This window comes from Micrasema longulum, unplaced genomic scaffold (genome assembly GCF_059751315.1).
Source record: "Micrasema longulum isolate JH-2025_06_02 unplaced genomic scaffold, ASM5975131v1 h1tg000256l, whole genome shotgun sequence".
NCBI classification, from domain to species: domain Eukaryota; kingdom Metazoa; phylum Arthropoda; class Insecta; order Trichoptera; family Brachycentridae; genus Micrasema; species Micrasema longulum.
This window is the reverse complement of record NW_028277461.1, coordinates 548,275-572,199: the sequence shown is the minus strand read 5'-3', so window position 1 is coordinate 572,199 and position 23,925 is coordinate 548,275. Positions and strand designations below refer to the sequence as shown.

Below are 23,925 nucleotides of genomic sequence, written 5' to 3'. Positions count from 1 at the left end.
GGTGGAAAATGCACGAAGGTTTAACTAGCGCGCAGCATAAATATGTTGAAGAATTCGCGTGTTTCGTACTTCTTGAATTAACTTGACAGTTGTTGACAGTGAGTAGAGATCGACGCAATCCCTATAAAATAAACCACATTAGAATTGAATAAGTCTGTATGTGGGAAATTGCAATGGCGGCGAAGGAAAGTTTTATGATTGTAACGATTTTTCTGAGTGGTTTTATTCTAGTTTCGGGACAGGGTAGTTCCAATGTAGATTGGTGGAAGTCATCAGTCTTCTATCAGATCTATCCAAGATCTTTCAAGGATAGTAATGGAGATGGAGTAGGGGATTTAAAAGGTTGGTAATTATTTCTAAAATTAATTTCATCCACCGGAACATGATTGTTAAATTTTCATTTGATGATTTACGACAAATGTATTTATGCAGTGTCTTTAACCTTACAAAGATACATATTATAAAAAAAAAAACACTTCAATATAATGTGAAAAACGTAAAAATCAAATTGAAAAGTATTATGTTACATAAATACTGTAACACAGCAGTTTCGTATAAAGAACATATTTAGACATTAAAAAAATAATTAAACAATGTGTGCAGATAAAAATTTAAAAAGAAAAGATTTTTTATATTTTTTTCTTTAAGAGGTACAAAGTATGAGTATTTCTTAAATACAAGTTCTTAAACCATTTTTCTTTTTATGTCTCAAAAAAATATATGTACAAAAAAAATTCAAGTAATTTAAAAAAAGTATATACGTAAATATGGTACACAAAAATACCCATACAAAAGTAAACATAGAAAGCACTATAATCTAAAAAATGTAAATTACCGTTCACCATCTTTGAAATGATTAAATAAAGCTGGTTTATATAAACTATACTTTATGTTGAACATATCAGAAACGTCGAAATAGTTATTGCCGAGTAAATGGAGTCGATTCAAAATGGCATTATATGAGTATACTGTTCGCGAATGAGGAAGTTCAGTGTATTTTTTTATTTTTTTATTTTTTAATAGAATATTTAACTAAGCAAAAAAAATATTTTTATTTTTATTTGTCGTAATATCAGCGTTTTAATTTTTGAAAGTTTTGTATTTCTTAATAACTCCACGTATGACGTCAGAGGTTGTTTTCTGATAGTTCTTCCGATTGGTGTGTTTACGGTAACCAAACCGGATATCCTTCAAAGCTCTCATATCATCGGATGGTTCATATGAACCAGCGACGTCATTTAAAGTAGTGCGTTTTTATTTAAATATTTTTAATTATTTTTTTCGTACATTTTCAAGAAATTTTGCGGTACAATTTAATGCTCTAATTTTTACCGCGCGGAAGAAAAGATTTTTTGCATCCAATTTCCCGTAGGGCTGAAGTTCCTAATTGTTGCAACTAAACAGGAGGTACTTGACTTAGAAAAAGTTTTTTTTTAGATACTTCCGTAGGTATATTTTTTATAAAAATAATTTCAAAACTTTTTTGTTGCTGAAACTGCGTTTATTGAAATAAAAAAAAAAGCAACGAAAATCGAAATTAAGCTTACTGTCATGTTTTCAGAAACGGTTGGCTTAAAATCAGTTAATTTAGAAAAATAAATACATATATTTTATAAGAATTTCAAACAATCAAGATATATCAAAATAATAATAAAAAAAACTTTTAAAAATCATTCGCAAATAACCGAGTGAAATAATAGAAAAAAAATTGTAGCAGAATGGCAAGTCTGCAACAATACCGTGGACCAAAATCTAACGCTATTTTCTATCCGAATAACAATATTAATTTGGAAAATAATTTATTCGCTTATTAAGAATGCACAAGAATCAAAAGCATCATAAAAATTATGTTTACTTTCAGGTATTTAGTACATAAAATTAGTGAAGAAAAATGTTTTTAATATTGAAGTTCAAAGATGTTTAATATTGAAAAAATCTAAAGAAGTTAATTTTTTAAATTAAAATATAGATTTTTAAAATCCAATATCGAAAATTTGTGCTTATTATATTTTTTTAATATATATTTTTGAATATTGTTAGAGAAAAAGAATTTCCATTTAAATTATTTTATTTTTTTATTTGCTGGCGAAAACATAAAAAAAATGCATTTACAAGAATTGTAATAAAGTGCTTACCATACACAATCTCATTAATTATCTTGTAATTTTCAAAATTAATTACCTTGATTTCCACTTGCTGTAATCACAATTATTGTGTTATGTGCAAAAACCTTGGAATCTGTTTGTACATAATATGTAACTAGTACTTAAACATGTTTTCTGTCAAGTAATCACATTTAATAAAACAATAATGATTTTTTTTAATTAATTATTTTTTTGAACACCACAATAGGCCAAGAGGCTCAATTAGAGTGGTGAATTACAGCACAGAACACCCCGGCTTGAGAAACATCACATCGATTTTTTTATCTTGTCACCGGGAATCAAATCCTATCTCTACTGTTAAGCAATAAATTAAAGCCTTTTTTAAACACTTAATGTAAGTTACAATTCAAGAATGCAATTTCAAGATAATTTGACTTGACGTTTTAATCAATTTTTGAAAATAAAAAATATAGTAATATGTGACATGGTTTATATTTCCATTGAACGTTATTTCCGTGATGTTTCCTAATACATTATGAAAATAGTATAATCTTAAATTATAGAGTGTAATAAAAAAAAAACAAGAACATACTTTCTGAATTAGGTATTAGTATTGCTAGACTTGGGATATTCATTTACCAGGTAAATATAAATTTTTCAAATCATTCTACATTATCGAATCAAAACTGCCGGTTCTAACATTAGGAGAGTGATTCGCAACAGACAATAAATTTAATGAGTATCTCTACACCGATAACTGTCACATCAATTGGTATAATCAATGAGATTTTAAATTTACAATAGTAGGTAGGTATTTAGTTGAACAACAGTGAAAGATTACAAACATTTTGCCAGTTTTAATGTTCAGCATTTTGAGTTCTTCTTTTTTATTCTTTTTCCGCACCTAATGGTGAATAGGGCACTTCATTGGTACACCAATTGCAGCGTATCTTGATCATTTATGTTAGATGAAGGGAATATTTTTAGTCGTTCGCTTCAGGTGCCAGTCCAGGGACTATGAAATATTCAAGTGTTAAAACACCGTTGTTTAAGTGTTAAAACACATAAACCATGTCGGAAATCGAACTCGAGACCTCTCGCAGGGTAGGCAGACGCATTGACCACTACACCACGAGGCCGACAAAATAGGCCGATATTTTTAGTTAAAATATTTTTAACGCTTCTTTCAACTATGAATACATTTATAATATGAATACAGTAACATGAATAAAATTTTGTTTTTTTTTTTGTTTTGACATGTATTTTTTTAATGTGTTTTTTTAGGCATAACAAACCATTTGGATCACTTTGTGGATGCGGGTGTAGGGGCAATATGGTTATCCCCAATTTACAAATCACCAATGGTAGATTTTGGATATGATATTAGCGATTTCAGGGCTATTGCAGAAATATATGGAACCATGGAAGACTTCGAGGAGCTTGTTGAAAAAGCCCACAATCGAGGTAAGATAAAATAATGTTACTAAACTATATGATGTCATGTGTACAAATATATACAAAACTACATTTATTTTTTATTTGATTGACCAAAATAATAAGACCGCGGAAGGTATTAAAAAGAAAACATTGAATGCATATCAAAAACGCAAAACGGATTTGATATAAGAAGAGCTAGACTCACTTTTAAAACGGCTGAAGTGGACATCGGCGTTATGGTGACTGTAAAACGGTACGCAATAAATCAATGGGCCAACAAAGAAACTTTTCGTTTTATAAAGACCGAAACTTTTAAAAAACTTTTAAAACGCATGATTTTTTGATCATTTCTATATTACGTTTCTTTCAAATTATTCTGTGATTTTGATTATCAGAATGCTTTGATATTCTTCAGGTAATTTCTTTACGTCGTTGCATTTTTTCATGGAGTGATTTTCATAACGTTGATCATGCATCACTTAGCAACAAACTTGATTATGTGTTTTTTTAAAGCAGAAAGCTCGACGACTAGTTGTTATATGCGACTTCAAAGGTAGACCTTCTAAGAAATGACGTTATCAAAGGGACAGAGTTTTGAGGAACAGGCTACGTAAGATTGAGCGCACTACTAATATCTCCGTCCCTTAAAATCTGCGAAGATTTAGATTGGGTGGAAACCAACTCGAAGTTGCGACATTCGAGGAAAATGGCAACAGTGATTCGTCAAAATTCACTGCCAACAAAACATTATAGGTTTCAGAAAAATTTGACGGTTCCGGAAAGCTACAAACCAAGTGGGATTTAATGACAACGCTATAAATCTAACTGAACAAATCTGATCTAAATCAAATGTTTATTCTCTTAATTTTAACAGTATAAAATTATGTAAACCACCAAAAAAGGTCTTGTTTTAATTACTTAGTGTTTTGCAGTTTTTAAAAAACTATTTTTTTAATGCATGAACGCCTAATTTTACTAACAATAACGAGCAGCATTTTGACAGTTACAAAAAATAATCATTGCAAGCTAATGAATTAAGCTACAACTTTTATAATTTGTTTTTGGCGAATAATTTAATGATATTAGAATATAATATATGCTTTTATATTATGCCATTTGAATCTGTTTTGAAGCATATTTAACCAAGTGCTACGATAGATTTTAAAATTAAAAATTCATATGCCAACGATGGCTCAATTCAATTTTAAATAACAAACATTTTATATTGCGTATTTAAATTAAATATTTTTGACAGGTGCGAGTGTAAAAACTATTACTATATATGTACCAAAAAATAAACTACTTTTTATTTATTCTGCATGTTTTTTACCGTGTTTTTTTTCTTATTTATTTGTGTATAGAAAACAAATCAAATTTTTCCATATTTTTTGTAGGTTTGAAAGTTGTATTAGATTTTGTCCCAAATCACGCCAGTAATGAATCAGACTATTTCAATCTTTCCGTCAATAGAACTCGAGGATACGAAGATTTCTTTATTTGGGACGATGGATTGATTGACCCGACAGATAACAAAACTAGGGTTCCTCCTAGTAACTGGGTAATTTTATTTCCAAGTCAAAAAATTCTTACTCACCATGGCTTAAATTAATAATAAAATCAAGTAAAGAACTTATTTCAGAACGTTTTTAAAAGGTATACTGATATTGTTATTTTCTTGTTCAACAATCTGATGCCTCCCGTATTTAATATTTTTTTACAAATACTTTATTATTTCGAAGAAAAAATAATCTTATTTACCCAAAATAGAATATTACCTTGGATATTCTGTGGATCTTCTTTTTGTTCATTTTCTGAGTCTAAATCATTTCTTATCTCATCCATTTTTCTCTAAATATCTAAATATTTTTTCATGCAAGGTTTCTAAAAACCTAGAAGTTTTTTTAGATTGTTTTCAAGAGTCATTATTGAAAAAGTTACATATATGTTAATGCAACATTATTATTTGACATAATAAAATATTAAACAATAATTGTCCCGATAAACTATAAACTAATACTTTGTCATCGGGTTGTCATTGGTAAATATTTTTTTTTTTGTTTTAACAGGAGAGTCAATTCCAAGGAAGCGCCTGGGAATGGAATGACCAGCGTGGACAATATTATCTTCACCAGTTTTCACTCTCCCAAATAGATTTGAACTTCAGGAATCCAGACGTCATCGAGGAATTGAAAAGTATCTTAAAGTTCTATCTCGACAAAGGAGTCGATGGATTTAGAGTGGATGCTCTTCCGTACCTCGTAGAAGCTCCTAAACTGAAGGACGGAGGATACCCAGACAATCCCTTGAGTGGAGCTCCAGGAATCAAACCAGGGGAACTAGGATATACCTTGCCATACAATAATAAGGATTTAGATGAGTCGTATGATATTGTGTACGAATGGAGAGCATTTTTAGATGACTACGCTAAAAAAGACGGAGTAACAAGGTACGTTAATTTTTTTTCAAAATATATTTATTTTAAAACTACAACAAACTAAGAGGAAGTATTTTAATGGTAAATTGCACCACACAAAATTCAATCTTTGAAAGAATACCATACATTCAAAATCTCATTGAACGTTTACTGGCTAGCCCTTAAATCTTTAGTCAGCAAAAATTTCATTTCTGAGATCATGAACATAAATTTCTGAGATCTCTAATCTTTATTTAACACTGTTAGAGGCAGAGAAATACAGTTAAAACCACATTTTAGTATCGAACAGCAGTTTCAGCTGCCTCAAATCGAATTTATTTTTATTTGTAATCAATCAAAGATATCGACCACATGATTGCATGTAAAACTTTAAACCTTGTTTTTGGATTTCTCTCTACAATCTAAATCAAAGAAACCACCAGACATCGCCAATACTTTGAAGCTGTTATAAGTTGGTATCTTTGATTGCCGTGCCCTAGCAATACTCTTTACATATCTTTATGCGCTTTATTACATAATGTATCGTGTTGTATTTCGCAACAATTTCTCACGAAATGGTGATTTAAAAAATACGTTCTCGCCTTTCAGGTATTCCGCTGTTCCTGACAAAAGCTGAATCTACATATAATTGAGTGAAATCTTCAAAATGTCTATATTTAAAATATTTTAATTTTTTTGCTGGTACCAGGATCTCTTGTTTTTGTTATTGCAGGCATAGCATATGTACCAGAAGCATTTTTATGTTAAATATACAGGGTGTTTTTTAAACCCTGTAATATTCGAAACCACAATGATCAGTATGGGCAAGAAGACATATTTGAATATTTAAAAGAATATTTAGAACCAGTTTTTTTTTTTAAATAAAATATTTAAAAAAACAAATGGTTGCTTAATTCTGCAGGGGAGAAACGAGGAAGGGGGAGTCTGATACTGTGCCGCGCTCCCCTCACTTCTCCTCTGCAGAAGTAAGCAACCATTTGCTTTTTTTGATGTTTTATTTTTTTAAATTTTATTCGTTCTAAAAAAATCATTTAATGTGCCAATATGTCTTCTTGCTCATACTGATCATCGTGGTTTTGGATGTGACAGGGTTTATGAACACCCTGTATAAACAGTATTAATTAATTTATAAGAAACACCTACGGTGAGGCTAAATAAAATATCTAAAAGTACTTAAACGAGATTGGAAATTAAAAAATGTTACGTAAAAACAAACAAATAAATGATTCAGCTATTTTTACGCTATAATTCATATAAACAGCAATAACGTGGTGCTAAAAATAACAAACTGCGAATAAAATTGTAGAATTGTTATTTTATACAACTTGTTTATCGAAATGGCTGTTTTAGGGTAATGTTGACGGAAGGCTACGCTAATGTCTCAAGGACCATGAAGTATTATGGAACGGGTTCACGCAATGGCAGCAATGTCCCCTTTAACTTCGATTTCATTACCAATGTGAATTGCAACTCCTCCGGTAGGGACATGGTGTATACCGTTCTCAGGTGGTTGACATACATGCCAGCTGGCAAGACTCCCAACTGGGTGGTAAGTTTATTTACAAAAAAAAATATTTGTACCCCTATCTTTATGATCTTCCATGTTGAAAAATCAACTTTTTTGTGTAAAATCACTAGATTAATTTAGATAATTTCAATTTCATTTTTCACTACTATCTAAAGTTACAAAAATTTGAAATCCAAAAAGCTGTCAAATAATAATCTTCCTATAGTTAATATACAAAATAGACTCTTCATAATTTTATTACAAAACATTGATTCCAATCCTGCTACCCATCCCTTATCCCTTTTCTGAAAATTATATATTGAAAGCCTGGCGGCCTCCGTGGTGTAGTGGTCAAGACGCTTGACTCACGCACGGAAGGTTCCGGGTTCGATTCCCGGTGAGAACACAAAAATTAAAAATGTGATTTTTCTCAAGCCTGGTTGTTCTGTAATGTAATTCACCACTGTAATTGGGCCTCCTGTCCTGTTGTGGTGCAAAAAAAAAATAAAAAAAATAAAAATAAAAAAAAAATTAGACGAAAAACACAGAACTTTTAAAACATATTAGCAAATGAAGAATTCTTATGTAAATATAATACATCATATTGTTTGGCGAGATTAATATTATATGTTTTGTTTATTTTTTAACCGTTTGGCAGATATTTTTTTTTAGTGATTTTACACAAAGAAAATATAATTATATAATATTCATCAATGTCAACATTAATCGTTTAATAATAAGAGAAATAAGTTTGTCGGGAAAGGGTCAGTTGAAAGGTTATCCCAATTTGAGATAAGTTAATTATTGTTGTTTATAATTATGTTGGTCATGATGATAAACCTTTTCATTACTGTGTTTTGTGCCGTGTGAGGTGTTGAGGGGCACTTTGTAATGAGTAATTGAATCGCCCTCCAGTCGTCAATAAAAGGCAGCTTCGAAGATGGTATTGTTTTATTTAGTTCACTTTTGAAGATAACAATGTGTCTCCAACTACACTCGTTGGGTTTACTGTACTTATAATTTAATAATATTCAAGTTTACATTTAATAACAAATTGTCGTAGTCATGGCGTACTAAGTTAGGAATCTAATTTCAATGTGTCCTCCTGGAACCAATGTATTGGGTTATAAAGTGTATCTTTACATTAAATGGAGGGAATAATAATAGCTTCAGATAAGAAAGGTGCAACTTGGAGAAATCGCAAGATAACCAATATCTAACAATCGGAATTTAAGTATTGTATTAAATTGACGCAAACTTCTTAGAGCTTAAAGATTTGATCCTTTAACCAAGAGACATCTGAGCAGATGAAAGAAGAAGCTAAAAGAGCTTTTAGGCATAAAAGATACATTTGAACAATATAACGCAAACGTATTAAGACAATAAATTATTGACGTGTACAAGTAAATGACCACCAGAAAATATGTAATAAATAACTCTTGTGTGAAAGAAATAGGAAACAATACAAATTGGGAAAAATGTGTGTGGTCAAAATATAAAAGATGGCACTCATATTGAATATAACCAGGAATTGCGATAGTTTTCAATATAACAAAAGGCAAAAAGGGTTTGTTACGAGGTTGGCACACAACAACTGTCCCAAAAACATCCGCGCGTTACGGTGCTGTGTAGTCATTACTTCACATGCAAAAGGCGATAGATTTTAAATAAGAAAAATTGAATTTTCTTAGGCAATTACTTCAATTATTCATAGTTGAAGTTAAATGTTATAATATTTTTTTATATAATCGCTAAAAACATTAAAAAAAATTGTAAGCTCAGGCCCGCAAAGCGGGCGAAAGAACCGCCCAGGATGAAAGTCGGTGTTACTGGCGCTAAGGAAATTTGCTGTTCGTACGTGTGACGCGTAAAATTCTCTCTCTCGCTCCCGAATATACCCATTATATCGAGAATGAGACGTAAAACGTGTGTGAAACATCTATGTTTTAGGATTAGTCTTTTACTTCGTACTCCGCAGCATGCGACACATTACTAAACTTTCTATTGTATTGGTGATTTATCCCCGATTTTTAACAAATTGCTTTTTCTGCTCCCAATAAGCATGAATTATTAAGGAAAATACCGTTAATATAAAAATTTTTTTACCTATTCGTAAATGTATAAAAAAGGTATACCGAAAATCATAACCCATAATTTATTATATTTATCGAAATTTTTAAGTTATTACGTACAATGTGTAATAGCTACATATAACCGGGAAGAGAGTTAAATGATACGCGCTGAAATTTAGTTTTCAACAAGAAAATTTTATAATAAAGAGCCTTTGAGATTACGTAGAACGTATTCGCTGAGAACTGTTGGCGTGGAAAAGACGTCAATATGTCTCTACTTATTTAACAATATTTGACAGCCATGATGATGATCTCAACTCGCAAGCCAATGAAGAGCAACGTCTTTTCTCAAACGTTTCTCTTTGTATATCGACATCTTTCATGTTAACGAAAGAAGGTTTAGAAAGAACTGCTTCCCTTTACTCTAAAAACTGTTTATTTTTATTTAACCATATTTTTCTATTAGAATTGTATTTGGTTCGTCATACGTATGCCTTGAAATATGTATTTTGTGATTTACATAAACGTATTGAACAAATAAATTGAAATTAGTTTCAAAAAATTATATCCGCAGTTTAAAAATTACCAATATGCATTATGTATGGGTGGATGTGTTAACGCATTGAAAATGGATTGGAAACAACGCAAGTTTCCGCTGCAGATAGTCTAGGGAAATAATAAAATAAATCATTGAAATCAATGTAACATTTTGACATGGTTAGAAGTCGAACCCAAAACCTGATACAAATAAATCAAACGGTGGTATATGTATACATTATATAATAACGAGGCAGATAAATATTTAGTTAGTATCTGTATGGTTTATATAAACAAAAATATTTTTTAGTTTGGTGACACTCCATTTTATTTACAAACTCTGCTGTGACTTTTAAATTTAAGAAAGAATTAAAGTCTCTGCGAAAACGATAAATCAACGCCAAGTAAAGTGTCGTCTCCTTTATACAAGTACAGTAATGTCAACACTGAATGATTCGATATAGACTCGGGCGATAGGGCAATGCACGATGGATCACCGGCACCAAAGTTAAATAATAAAATAAATAGCAACTAAAAAACATCGTTTGCCAATAAATGAAAACGGAGATGGATTTTATATTACTTGAAAAGATATGCGGTGAAGAATAATTTTGACGAATAAGTATTTGAGCATTGTCTTTCTGTCACTCTCTCGCGGATGCCTCCTCGATACAGTGCGAAAAAGATAACTGCAGGACGGACTTATTTTGGCCAACTGAAATCGACAAAATTGACGTTACGCTGTCATGTTTTCCGCACCTCAAAAATGAACGGATTTCGATGATTTCATTGATTTATTTATTTTACATAAACGGCATAAATTGCCTTTAACATTTATTAAACATAAACATGAAAAAAAAAATACAAATATAAAAACATAACAAAAAATTAAAAAATTGCGTAACTATAATCATAGTAACAAGTAGGTAAATATACATAAGCAACCAAAAATATTAATGAAATAAATACATAAATATGAAAAAACAAAAAAAGGAAAAACATTTTAAATATAAAGAAAAGTTGAAGAATAATATTGCGAGAGAAAAAAATAAATCAGACTCGTTTAATAACTATCAAGTCCACGACCAAATATATCAGCCTTGTCCTCATACTGATTGCCATATCTATGGAGCCTAGGGATAGGCGAGTGCATGTGATAGTTGGTCCTAGAACTTGCAGAACAAAAAGGAGATATGTGGCGGGTATGTCAACCAGGTACACGGAAACACACCAACTCAGCAAATCAGGACAGTCAATTAATGAATTAGTATGTTAGGTGAGTTAGGATTCTTCTATCAGAAAGTCTTAAAAGATTTGCTGAAGACATTAATTGATTATAATTAAATAAAGCAGCTGGAATATGAAGTTTAAAATTAATATATTTTAGAAATTTCTTCTGGACGCGCTCGAGTGAATCATAATGTACAAGATAATGGGGCGACCAGCGACCAGACTGGAGAAATATATTCTAAACGACTTCTAACCAGGGAGCAATAAAGTGACTTGATTGGTGCGATACTTTCAAATTTATTAGTAACCCTACAAATAAATCCCAACATACTAAGCGTCTCATTTGAAATCTTGTCAATATGTTTGATAAATATAAGTTTATCATCAAAAATTACGCCCAAGATCCCTAATGAAATCAACTCTTTCAATTGTTGCGTGGTTCAACAAATTGTTAAAAATTAAAGGTTTCTTACTTTTAGAAAAGGAAATAACCTGGCATTTATCTAATAATATTTAATAATATTTAATAATACTAATAAAATGAGTATCAAGATAAAATTTTCTGTGTTGGAATTTTTTTTTTTTAATTATTGATCGTATTTGCATACCGTACGTCCAAAGACGACAGATAAAACTGGAAGTTTTTTTTTTGATTTTTGGATGGTCCCTGAGACACGCTACTCGAACGTTGTTATGCTGAAACCAGCCAGCCATAGAAAAGTGAAAATGAGAAAATAGCACCTTTGTCAAAAGAGTGAATAGTCAAATTTACAGAATGAAAGAACGGTTGAAATGTTTTTGAGTTTGACAAATGATAAATAATGAATAAATTTTTTTTTTATATTACAAATAAGAATCTATTATGTATTTGACCAATTTTAATTATTTTTAAAGTACCGTAAGATTTTTATGGTGCTGTGGGTGTTTCCTGCAAGTGAAGAAATTCCGTTTTTGTGTTCGACACTATTTTCAGACGGTGATTATTACAGAATTTTGTATGAACTGGCTGTTTTTAGCAAAACATAGAACCTTACTGCACCCGATGATACTAATATCTAAATTTTTTTTATTGTGGACTGGCTGCTTTCTGCATAACTACATTTAATGAGGAATTCCTGCCCAACCCTGAATTAAAATTTTAAAATGGTTTCGTGTGCACGTGAATATTTAAAAATTTTGGAGTCGGATGAAATATCTCAAAAACGCACGAAAAAATAAATGAAAAATATTAAAAATCGTAGTCATTTTTAAATCGTTAATAATGACGTCACTCCTTATATCTACGTGTAGCATTTCCGGTTTCCCTTGTAAGAAACGTTTTGACCATAGAAAAAAAAGAGTATAATTTGTGATTGAAAAGTTTTGACATTTCAACAGCGTTGCCAGATCTACCGTTCGTAAAAACAACTATAACATAGAAATGAGCAAATTACGACCAACTAAATGAAGTAATCAAAGCAATATTCCATAGATTCTTGTTGGTTTTGTTATTGGCTGGAGAAATACAGCTTACCGCGGTTAGTGAAAGTAAGAACGCCAACCGTTTCATGACGTCACTACTGAAAAGTGACACACTGATTACAGTCGTTTGGCGCGGTATTTGATAAATGTAACTTTAAAAAATCATATCTTTGTAAATAACGCACAATTTTTTTTTTTTTTTCTTAGTTAAATAGTACGCTAATAGAAAAAAAATAAATTAGAAAACAGTGGAATTCCTCATTGTAAATATCTAGTGTGCACAAAAATATTGCTCTAGCGCCATAATCAAGGGAAAAAAAAAACGACTACGTATGTATGAAGAAAAGTAACGCCGCGTTTCCTTTCAAAAATGTGTATAATTACAGCGTTCAAGTGAGCGTAAAAATGATTAATTTATGATTTAAAACTGCATTCAAAATCAATCATGATTATTCACCTCCAATTTAAACGTCACATTATCCAATTAATATTTAAATAAATCGAATACATTGTAGTGAAATCAAAGAAATAAAAATGTATTTAATTGATATTACGTGGTTATTATAAATCATCTGGAGTTTCTATAATTCATTTAAAAAATCAAGTAGGTATATAGTAAAAAAAAATACATTTGACGGCTCGGTTTTATAAACATCCGCAAATTAGTTTAATACAATTTTTAACTAATATTTAGTATACTGACCGATTATAACATTTTATGTATGTATTAAATTAACATATTACAACAAATATGGAGAACATTTTACAAAAGGGAGTATGGAAGTCCGGGCATCCACAGGGTCTATGACCCGTTATTGGCTGGTTAAGACAGCCACTCTATACACTGTGTAAAATTCAAAATTCCTTATTCAAGATTTTTATCTGAGAGCAGCCATCGAGTCGAAAACACTCGTCCAGGACGAAAAAAAACAATTCGCGAGTGTTTTCCTTGTTATTGATTTAGTCGAGAGTTATGCGTACCTACATCCTATTTTGGGAGTGTGAGTAAAATAAAATTTACTCACACTCCCAAAAGAGTGTAGCTTGAAGGAACAATGTAAAAAAATAAAATAATTACTAACATATAATAGAGTAAAGATCATTTTAGAGAAGGGAATATGGAAGCATAGGCATTTACATGGCTTATGATTTGTCATTAGCAGGTTAAAGTGACCACTTTACACGCTGTGTAACATTTATCGTTATGCCTATATTTGATCATCCGATTTTTATAAATTCTTCCATCCGAAGTATACTATAAAATTACTAAAGTTAATCCGATTATAAAAGCGTATTTAAAAGACATTTATGTCCACTATTTATAAACGTTATCATATATATATAAAAATACAAACATTTATATTTATATTTTTATACATATATATATATAGTAAGCATTTTATATGAACTACAAGATAATCAATACAATACGTATTGTATAACTTGTTAATATGTCAAAAGTTCAAATAAAAATATAATCCTTTAATATTATCCGCACGATCGATTTATATTCACGTTTGATTTCAATGGATCCTTTATCACAGTGAAAATTTTCGCACTTATAAAGGTAATCGAGTACATTTCAGCTCTTTGTGAAGAGCGTAATTTCGTAAATTTGATACCCGTGATAGGATTTCTGCGTATTTCCTTTAATAAATTTTAATTTCGTTTCTAGCTGATGATTCCTTAACCTCACTGTTACGGAACGCTTATAATATGCTGGAACAAATCAAAATTATTGCATAGATTCAATTTTACTCGGTATCTCAAATAGGTTATCAAGAAAAAAATTAATTAATTAGGATTTTTGAGTATCAAAGTATAGCGTATAGGTATACACCAATGAATAGATAATTAAAATATCTGTGGTTTACCAGAGATATAACTTTTTTTTCATTTTAAAATTTATTTATTCATATATCTATTCGTACATTACAAAAGAAATAATAAAAATAAACAGGTAAAATAAGTTATTATTAAAAATAACACAAATGTATACATAAGCCGAGTGAACGCGGTTGGAATGCAATCTCTTCGACGAATGTGTGAGAAATCAATGTATGACAGGGTTACGAATGATGAAATCAGGCGAGAGTTTAAATCTAAGTCAAGTATAATTGATAAGATTAAGAAAGAGTCTCTGAGATGGTTTGGTCATGTAAAACAAATAGACGACGAAAAAATGGCAAAACAAGTATATATGGCAAAAATGAACGGTAACATTCGATGACCAAGGAAGACGTGGCATGATCAGATAAACCAAAATCTTAAGTCTGGTCATGTATGACAAAATGTATGAATATATGCCAGGATAGACGTGTGTGGTGGTCCATTCTCTCTGCCTACCCCTACGGGGAAATGGCGTGATGATAGCAGTAGTAGTAGTAGTGGTATACATAATATCTAGAGAATAATATGTTTAAAAAACTAAGAGAATCTTATAACGACAAACACGAGAGACGTGAAAAATGTCATTGTCCAAAGTAATATTGTTCAAGATAGAGATAACCCTTCAACAGACATAACCATTGGCAGCTTGGTCCTGTATATTGGAATGTGAAACAGTCGATGCTAAATCTGTCTAAGGTAATTATCCGGAACATAAAAGCTAATGCTCCGAATAATGTCAGGGTTGTCATTAATACCGCCTAGCAATTAAAAGAAATGCGTAGTTAAATACACATTCCTTCTGGTCTTCAAACTCCTGTAACCCAGTATACCCTGGAGGAACTCAGTGGGATAAAGCCATGGATAATATTCGCACTCCCTCGTGTAGAGAAACCGAAGAATTTTTTTCTGAACCCTCTCCACCATAAAAAAGTACTTCAACTAGAAGTAGACTCGAGAGTGGCTCGATGATTTGGGGGCCACATGAACTGAAGTACTCTCTTATAATAGAAAAAATCCAAAAGAAGTTTCTGAGATATCTCTACATGAGAGAGTGCGGGTATTATCCTTGGCTTTACCCGACCGAGTTTCTCCAGGGTATGCTTGGCTACAACAGTTTAGATACTAGAAGGAATGTGTATTTGACTACACATTTTTATCGATTGTTGCGCGGTGTGATCGATAATTCTGAGATTATGATGAGCATTGGTTTACATGTTCCTGATAATTACCTAAGACAGCGTCAGCATAGATTGTTTCATATTCTGATATACAGGACCAAGCTGCCGATAGTTATGCCTGTTGGAAGGGCTACCGCTATGCTGAAAAACATCGCTCTTGATGTTGATCTGTTACATATATCTGAAGGGGTTTTCCGGAGCAGGATTCTCCTACTATTTTGACAAGAGTCTCTTTATATTTTTTGTCTTTTTATAATATGTACGCATAAAATTTTATTTCGTTATGTATGTATTATATAAACTAAATTAATTGAATTGTGTTTAATTGAATTGAAAACTTACGCGGTCCCCAAATCATTGAGCCACTCTCGAGTTACTAAGAATTCTCAGTACTCAACGAATCTTAACATCTTTAACAAACTACAACAAACTTTTTCGATCTGATCATGATGATAACGAATGTATGAACATAAAAACATATGTTTTTATTATTTAAAGCGTTAACTTTGTGGTCAAATTTCCATACATATTAGTAAATATTGGTATGTGGTTTACCAACGTTTCTGCATCTACTGGTTTCGAGACGGATCCGTCTCTTAGTCAAGATAATTTATCTTTTTCTGTATGAAAAGCAGAATATAGGATATAAACATGTTTAATTATAGTTTACCGATGAAGATACTTTAAATGTTCATGCAAATATACTCATTTTCGTTTACAATAATCGTTTTTTTTTATAGACAGTCGAAGATAACTCCTTCGAAGTCCATTTCCCATTGTAATTGGGGCCCAGGTGTAAATGTTCTTTTTTTAGTTCGGTAACCATGACAACAGCCGTATGGCCACCCGCTTCGGTCCCCAGTACGTGGACGGACTGAACATGATGGATCTTCTTCTCCCAGGTGTCGCCATTACCTATCAGGGAGACGAGATTGGTATGGAGGATGGGTACGTCAGCTATGAGGATACGGTGGACGTATCAGGCTGCACCGCCGGGAGGGATGATTATCAAAAATACTCGAGGTAATAACTGTGATATTTTGTTTTCGTCGACGAAAACGACAAATTCGTTGAGCTTTATTTTTTTGTTCATGATTTTACATTTCGATAATAATTAATCTGTCAATAATAAATTTGATTGTTTTTTTATATTTTTTATTTAATCTTGAAAAAGTACAAATATAATACATGAATGTTCTAATATTAACATTTATCTTAATATCATTAAAATATTTACTAGTTATTAACATTTATAAACGATATACGAGCGTACACTTGAAAGCTATAACAAAAAATATTTCAGAGAACAAAATATTATCAATTTAATTTTTGGAATGAAACAGAAGATTAATTGAATTGGGTTCATGTAAAATCACCCACAAAACAATCACTGAACCACACACCAATCACCGCAGCAGCACATTATCCTATCAAACCATAATGAAATAAATATTAAAGAACTTTGTTTTAAAACACATACTTTTTTTTCTTACTGGTTCCAAAGCTCCATAGGCTTCTTTATCAAGGTATAATTAACGAATATATCTTATCCTATTTTATTTTAATAATTTTTACTTAACATGAAATCGGACGTTTATCGAATTTTTTATATGTAATAACTTTTTTTTTAAATCCCTCTTTTACAGCTTCTTTATATTTTTCTTTACCAACTTTATTTGTAAAAACTGTTCTATCTTTTATTTCTTTATGTTGTATTTAAAAAAAATCATGTTGTTTATATACTCGTGTTTTACATAACTTTTATGAATGTAAAAGCCTTGGGGGTTTGAAACAAAAAATAATAATCGTATGGATCTAATGTGTGGTTAAAAACGAAATTATTTTATTATTAACAAATTACAACAGGGATGGGGAATACCTAAAAGAAGGGAATATGGATGTCTAGGCATTTACAGGGCTTATGACCTGTCAGTGGCTGGTTTAAGTGGCCACATTACACACTGTTAAACATTCACCATTTTTCCTATGTTTAAACATCCATATTTCTTCAATTCTTCCATTTCTTTATTTAAGTGAAGTTAAAGAGCCGAAACCTTTATTTTTGTGAAGAGATTCATCTGACTAAATTATTTTACATACAAGGCAACGCCTGAAAACAATTTTCCAATTTTTAAACTTCTTCTTGGACCAGTTGTTTATTGTTTATTTATACAGAGAGCACGTTCGTACATTATGTTTTTTATGTCCAGACGGATGAAGAATACATTTATGTGTGTGAAATAGAGCCATAACCCTGAACGAGCGTTTTTATTACATGACTTCTTTCTGGTAAAATTCATGAAAAAATAAATCGAGTGAAGATAAGTCTACCTCGTACTGTGTAGTGGTTGGTGAATTTGCCAACCTTGCTTGATGTTCCAGGATGATTCCAGGGTCTCGATTATAATGGGAAGATAAAATGTATCTTCAAGTTTGTCTACAAAGTAAAATTAAGTTTTCTGTATGAAAAATAGTATATGTTTACAATTTTTTTTTCTTAACACATTAAATTACTGATTACCGATGAAGATATTATCAATTTTTAAACAAATATACACACTTTCGTACATAAATATCGATATTAGTTTATACCGTCTCAGTATATACCGATGAAGATAGCTGTTCATAATCACGGCCCTGGTAAGGTCAACGTGAAATATTTGTTTTAAAAGTGATTCACTGCAATATTTCACTGTCCCTGGACCGGCACCTCAAGCATAAGACTAATCATCATCCCTTTATGTAACGATAAGAACGTGATTGAAATGTGCTGTATTATTGTACAAACTCAGTACCCCATGCACCACTAGGAACGACAAAGGAAATGATGATGATACAAAGTGAAGACAAAAAAATAAAATATTCAGTTTTAAACAGAATGTGTAATAATCCGTAAGAGTTTGAAAATAAAATAAATTTTAAAAAAGACATTGCTACCTACCACTTTTGAGTTTCTTTGAATTTTCGTAGGTTAATTTGACAGTTATAATCTAACCCCCATTACATTTTACAAAAATTACTGAGAAGTGATTTTAATAAGCCCTGTAACAATAAACTATTTGGGTTTAGACGGGCACCGGGGCGCAGTTAGTAAGACTGCGAACCGTGAGATGCGTTCCGGGCACAATTTTTTTTCTGTTGGTATGGAAGACGTGGTGTTTTTTTAATAGTTTATTTCCGTATTTTACACCTGCTAAATTATCTAAAATAAAGGCTTAACGGTTTATTCTATTGAAAAAAAATCAAAGAAAAAACTATTTTCACCTATCCCTATGCGTACCCGATGGTGCAAAGGGCACTAGATTATTTTTAAAAATGCAGCGTAGTTCAATCATCTGTTACGTGAAGGTAGTGTGATTTTTTATTTTCTATTTCGTTTATTCATATATAAATACATTACAAAATAAAATATCTTAATTCATAGGTATAGAAGTATGAAAATTAAAAAATCAACAAATTTAGATTTATTTAAAAAACAACACGTAGGTATACATAATATCTGTACCTCAGAGGCAGACGGATGCAAATCCAAACGTCAAATGTTTAACAATAGCCTTCGGAATCCAGTTTCTCTAAGTGATTTCTAATAAATCATAACATTAATTCGTAATTTCAGTATCTTTATACATTGGTTCTTTCATTATTAGACTAAAATTTCTTCAAAATCAATGGACATGATCATAAACTGGATACGAAAATCGAAATGTCATTCCATCAAATTTTAGATTTGCATCCGTCTGCCTTTGGGGTACAAACATATTGAGAGTAAAAGTATGAGAATCTTGTAATCAAAAACTCGTCCAGAGACATAAAAAATATCAATGTCCAAAGTAATATTGTTCACTATAGAGATAGCCCTTCCAACAGCCATAACCAGTTATCAGTCTTGTAATGCATATGTCAAGGAACAGTGAAACATTACAGTTCCAAAATCATCTCTAATGAATATGTTACTTCCTCTCTACCAGGAATCGAACACATGACCTAAAGAATGGCTTGCAAACGGGTCAAACCCTACACAACGGGGCGGACTTATCTCCATTATATTTCCTTACTTTCCCAGAAAGAACCTCAAAGCAGCCGTCAGCGTCGATTGACACAGAGACACAGAGAGTGTGCAAATACACAAATGTAAATGTTTCACTACCGTTCATCAATTTCCCTTTACATTCTAAGAAATTATTTACCTATTTTTATCTTCAGAGACCCAGAAAGAACCCCATATCAATGGGACGATTCAACCAACGCTGGCTTCTCCAACGCTTCCAAGACCTGGCTGCCTATTGCTCAGAACTACAAATCTTTAAACCTAAAAAATCAGAAAAATACTAAAAGAAGTCACTACAAGGTCTACAAAGATCTTACTGCAGCAAGGGCACATAAAACTATTCAGGAGGGAGACTGGGATATCAAACCTCTATCTGATAACACATTTATTATTTTAAGGTATAAAAAAACGAGTTTTCAATTCAAGTTTTTAAATCATTCCACGCAAATTCCCATAGAAGACTATAAAAAAAATTGTGATGCACCTTCATTCAATTTTCACTGTTATCGCTTTAAGGTCTTTCTGGTATTTTTTATTTTCTCTCATTGTCTTAATTTAATTTTTATTAATAATTGTATTTTTTAAGGCATAAGTTATAATTATTTTAGATCTTATATTGGTAAGTTGTTGAGTGTATTGCTAAGTATCATCTTTGATATTATTTTATCGAACACAAAAAATATGTTATAACAAAATCATATTAGCTGAAAAAATAAGTGTATAAAATTAAAAGAAAAGTTTTAAAAAGTGGTTTAGTAATTGAATTATTTTCAAAATAAGCCCAATTGTTTAAAAATCATTTAAATACGTAGTATTTTTCTATTCAATACTTGCAAAAAATATAAATGAACAACTAAATATGAAAAAAAGTCAAGAATAAAATATTTTTTAAAGAAGAATACAAATATTTTGAATGGTGTTGAGGTCCCATGGCTAGTGTTGTAGACTCACGGATCCAAAGTCTGGGCTTCAAACCTCACTCTACTTTTGATTCCTATATTCCAATAGTGAGATATTTAAAACTCTTTGAAAATTGTCTACAAAATACAAATTAAAAAAAAATTACTGCGCTTACATACTGTTTTTATAATTATTTATTTAAATAATAATAATAATTTATTTAAAAATATACACACATGCTTAGATGCTTTAATAATTTATCTTCCAGATTATTTGAAATGAAATATCTATAATAGTAATGTTTATACAGACAATTTTGTCCCTCGTTCCAATAAACTGTCTCGTTTTAGGACTTTGGAGGGCAGTGAATCATTTGCTGTCGTATTTAACTTTGGTGAACAAAAAGAAAATGCTGACTTGTCACAATTTAAGGATTTACCGGACATCCTCATCGTCTATACAGCCAGCGTGCTCTCAAACAAAAACCCAGGGTAATAATTCACTTTATTATCTTTCTCATTCAATACACACATTATTTCCAATTGCGCAAAGTTGATATGAGTTATATAATTCGATTATTGGATCGTACTGCTGTGATTATCATCGGAATTAATTTACCGAAAAATTAATGTTTATATCTCGTGGTGTATGAGTAAGGTCGTACGTCTCTCATTCGTGAATTCCATGGTTCAATTCTCGATAAATATTAGATTACTTTTCCAAACTATGATATTTTATTTTTATTATTAATTAACATTTGTTGTGGCGTGTGGTAGGCATAATTATTTTGTAAATTCTCCAATCATCTGCATTTCGTTAATTGTTTGAACATTAATGTTGAAATAATCCCAGTAGAAGGTGGGTAATTGCATTCATTCAATGGTTCGGTGGCAAAATAAATAAAGATAACGTAATAGCAACGCTGAAATCCGCGAACCAGCAAAACACGCAAAATTCGAGCGTTCATCTGCTATCTGGTGAGTAGCGCGATCAACACCGGGTCGGAAACGAGTATGGAGAAATTGTAGTTTCGTTTTCCATCGTCAGTATACAGATTAAAAATTCTTACGGCGATAAAATCAAAATAACCTACATTATTCGAATGCTGTAAAAATCACTTTGACTTTTCGTATTTTACTTACCTACATTTAAATAATACCTACTGTTTATTTTTGGTCTAAAACTGTTGTTAATTTTTAAAATATTTTATCATGTACCTACCTCCTTTTTTATTATTTTATAGTTATTAATATATATATTTTAAAGCATAATATAATTCGATACTTTAAAAAATATCTATTTAAAAAACTATTCAAAATTTATATTTATTTTTTAGACCTATAAATTAGGTAATATTTCATATTAACCATGTCGGGAATCGAACCCAAGATCTCTTGCATGGTACGCAAATGCGCTGACCATTACACCACGAGGTCGAACAGATGGTTATATAAATATAGTGTTTTCCATTATTTCAGATTTTTTTTTTTAACATCAAGATCATAAAAAAAAAACGCTTTTATATTTTAAGTTACCAAAGATATCCTGTAATAATATTGTTATTATCGAGTAAACAAAATAGTAGGAATATTTTTTTCCTGTAGTTTAGTGTAACTGTATTGGCTATTTTATTGACTTTCTTCGTTTTGATTACAATTCGAAAAGACAAAACCAGTATTCTTTACAGGTGCCAGTTCAGGGACAATTTATTGAAATATTGAAAAGCATATTTTTAAAAAAAAACTTAATGTTAACCATGTCGGCAAACGATCCCAAGACTTAAGTCATAACGGAAAAAAGCGCTAGATACTAGACTATGGAAGAATATATAGACTAGGATAATTTTTCTTTTCGTCTTTATGAAAAAAAATATAGAGCTCAGAATAACAGCATATAATTATTGTATCCAAATAAATATGTATTAATGGTTTTGAAGATTAAAAAAATAGATATAAATATTTAAGGAATTTGAGTTGATGTTTTTATTTACATATTTACTTTTCAGAGATCGGGTGATGAAAACATCTATACCGTTGGATAATGGTGAAGCTCTTGTTCTCGTGGCACCAGGAAAGCCTTAAAAACAAAATGCAATTTAAAACATCCATGCTTCCTAAATTCAATATTAAAAATAAACATATATTAATAGTTTAAATATTAAAATCATAAAAAATGTATACTCAACTGATCGGAACAGCTATTTTTATTATTTTATTATTTATTGTATAATTTTAGATAGTACAATCTAAATAATGCAACTTTAGATCAAAACGTATTAAATAAAATAACCATTATTTATGACAAGTTTTTTCTGTTCTTATGAACACATTTTTTTTTTTTTATATGGACATTGGTTGGCTCGACAAAACTTTTTAGTCTTACAACCGTTTTCTATTATTTTTTGGGATGGCTCAATCGAACCAAACAACTCTAAATCAGTCTGCTTAGAGGATGCCGAACTTTTTGAATACTTTTTTCACTATTTAGTTTTCGTTTTTATCTTACTTAGAAAGATATAAAATAACTATGGATATATATTTTTTTTTAATTCAACAAATACATGGCTTTGTTCAACAAAATTTTGATTTCGTCTTATTGATTCACAAAGAACAATAAAGTCGTTTTTATATAAAACTGCATACAATGACGATTATATCAAAAGTAATATTTAAATCCGACGGTTACAAAAATACACTTAAGTAGCATGCTGTGCAGTGTCCTTAGCACCATTGGATGAAGATGGGAAGCAAAAATATATAGAAACCAAACAACTAATTGCAGGCGTGCAAGTCAGCAAGACTTCAATCAAATATATTTTTTTTAAGTTTGTTAGCCGAGGATTAATTATTTTTTAGTGTATTTATAACGAAAAAAGGTTATTATTGCACCGAATGAGCAATATGCTATTAATCAAATTATATCAGTGGTTTAAATTATTACTAAAATATAAAAAGGTGAGTCTTCATATTTCGCTATATTTTTAACATTAATAATATAATTGTTCGTTCATAAGTAACAATGATTTGAATATTCGACGAGTCAAACGTAGTCATACTCGTGGCTTCCCCGCGAAGGATTTTATTGTCGAAATATCGTAGAGGGGAGATCTAGCGCCTCCCTTGTTTG

The 23,925-nt window shown here is 30.8% G+C and overlaps 1 protein-coding gene across 2 annotated transcripts; it reads left to right on the top strand.

The window, feature by feature from the left end:
- LOC148283176 (maltase 1-like) lies at positions 1-22,944 on the top strand. Of its 2 annotated transcripts, XM_088223927.1 has the most exons (9): positions 1-342; positions 3,390-3,569; positions 4,937-5,100; positions 5,609-5,988; positions 7,327-7,525; positions 16,666-16,874; positions 20,055-20,297; positions 21,150-21,290; positions 22,805-22,944. In XM_088223927.1, exons 1-9 carry the CDS (start codon positions 159-161, stop codon positions 22,878-22,880), a joined length of 1,776 nt encoding a protein of 591 aa, XP_088080053.1. In that variant the 5' UTR covers positions 1-158; the 3' UTR covers positions 22,881-22,944. The 2 variants fall into 2 exon arrangements, 1 of the variants encoding a protein (XP_088080053.1); XR_015821916.1 differs by lacking the exons at positions 16,666-16,874; positions 20,055-20,297; positions 21,150-21,290; positions 22,805-22,944 and adding an exon at positions 8,019-8,422 and having other exon boundaries at positions 70-342; positions 7,327-7,813.
- Positions 22,945-23,925: the final 981 nt, after the last annotated feature.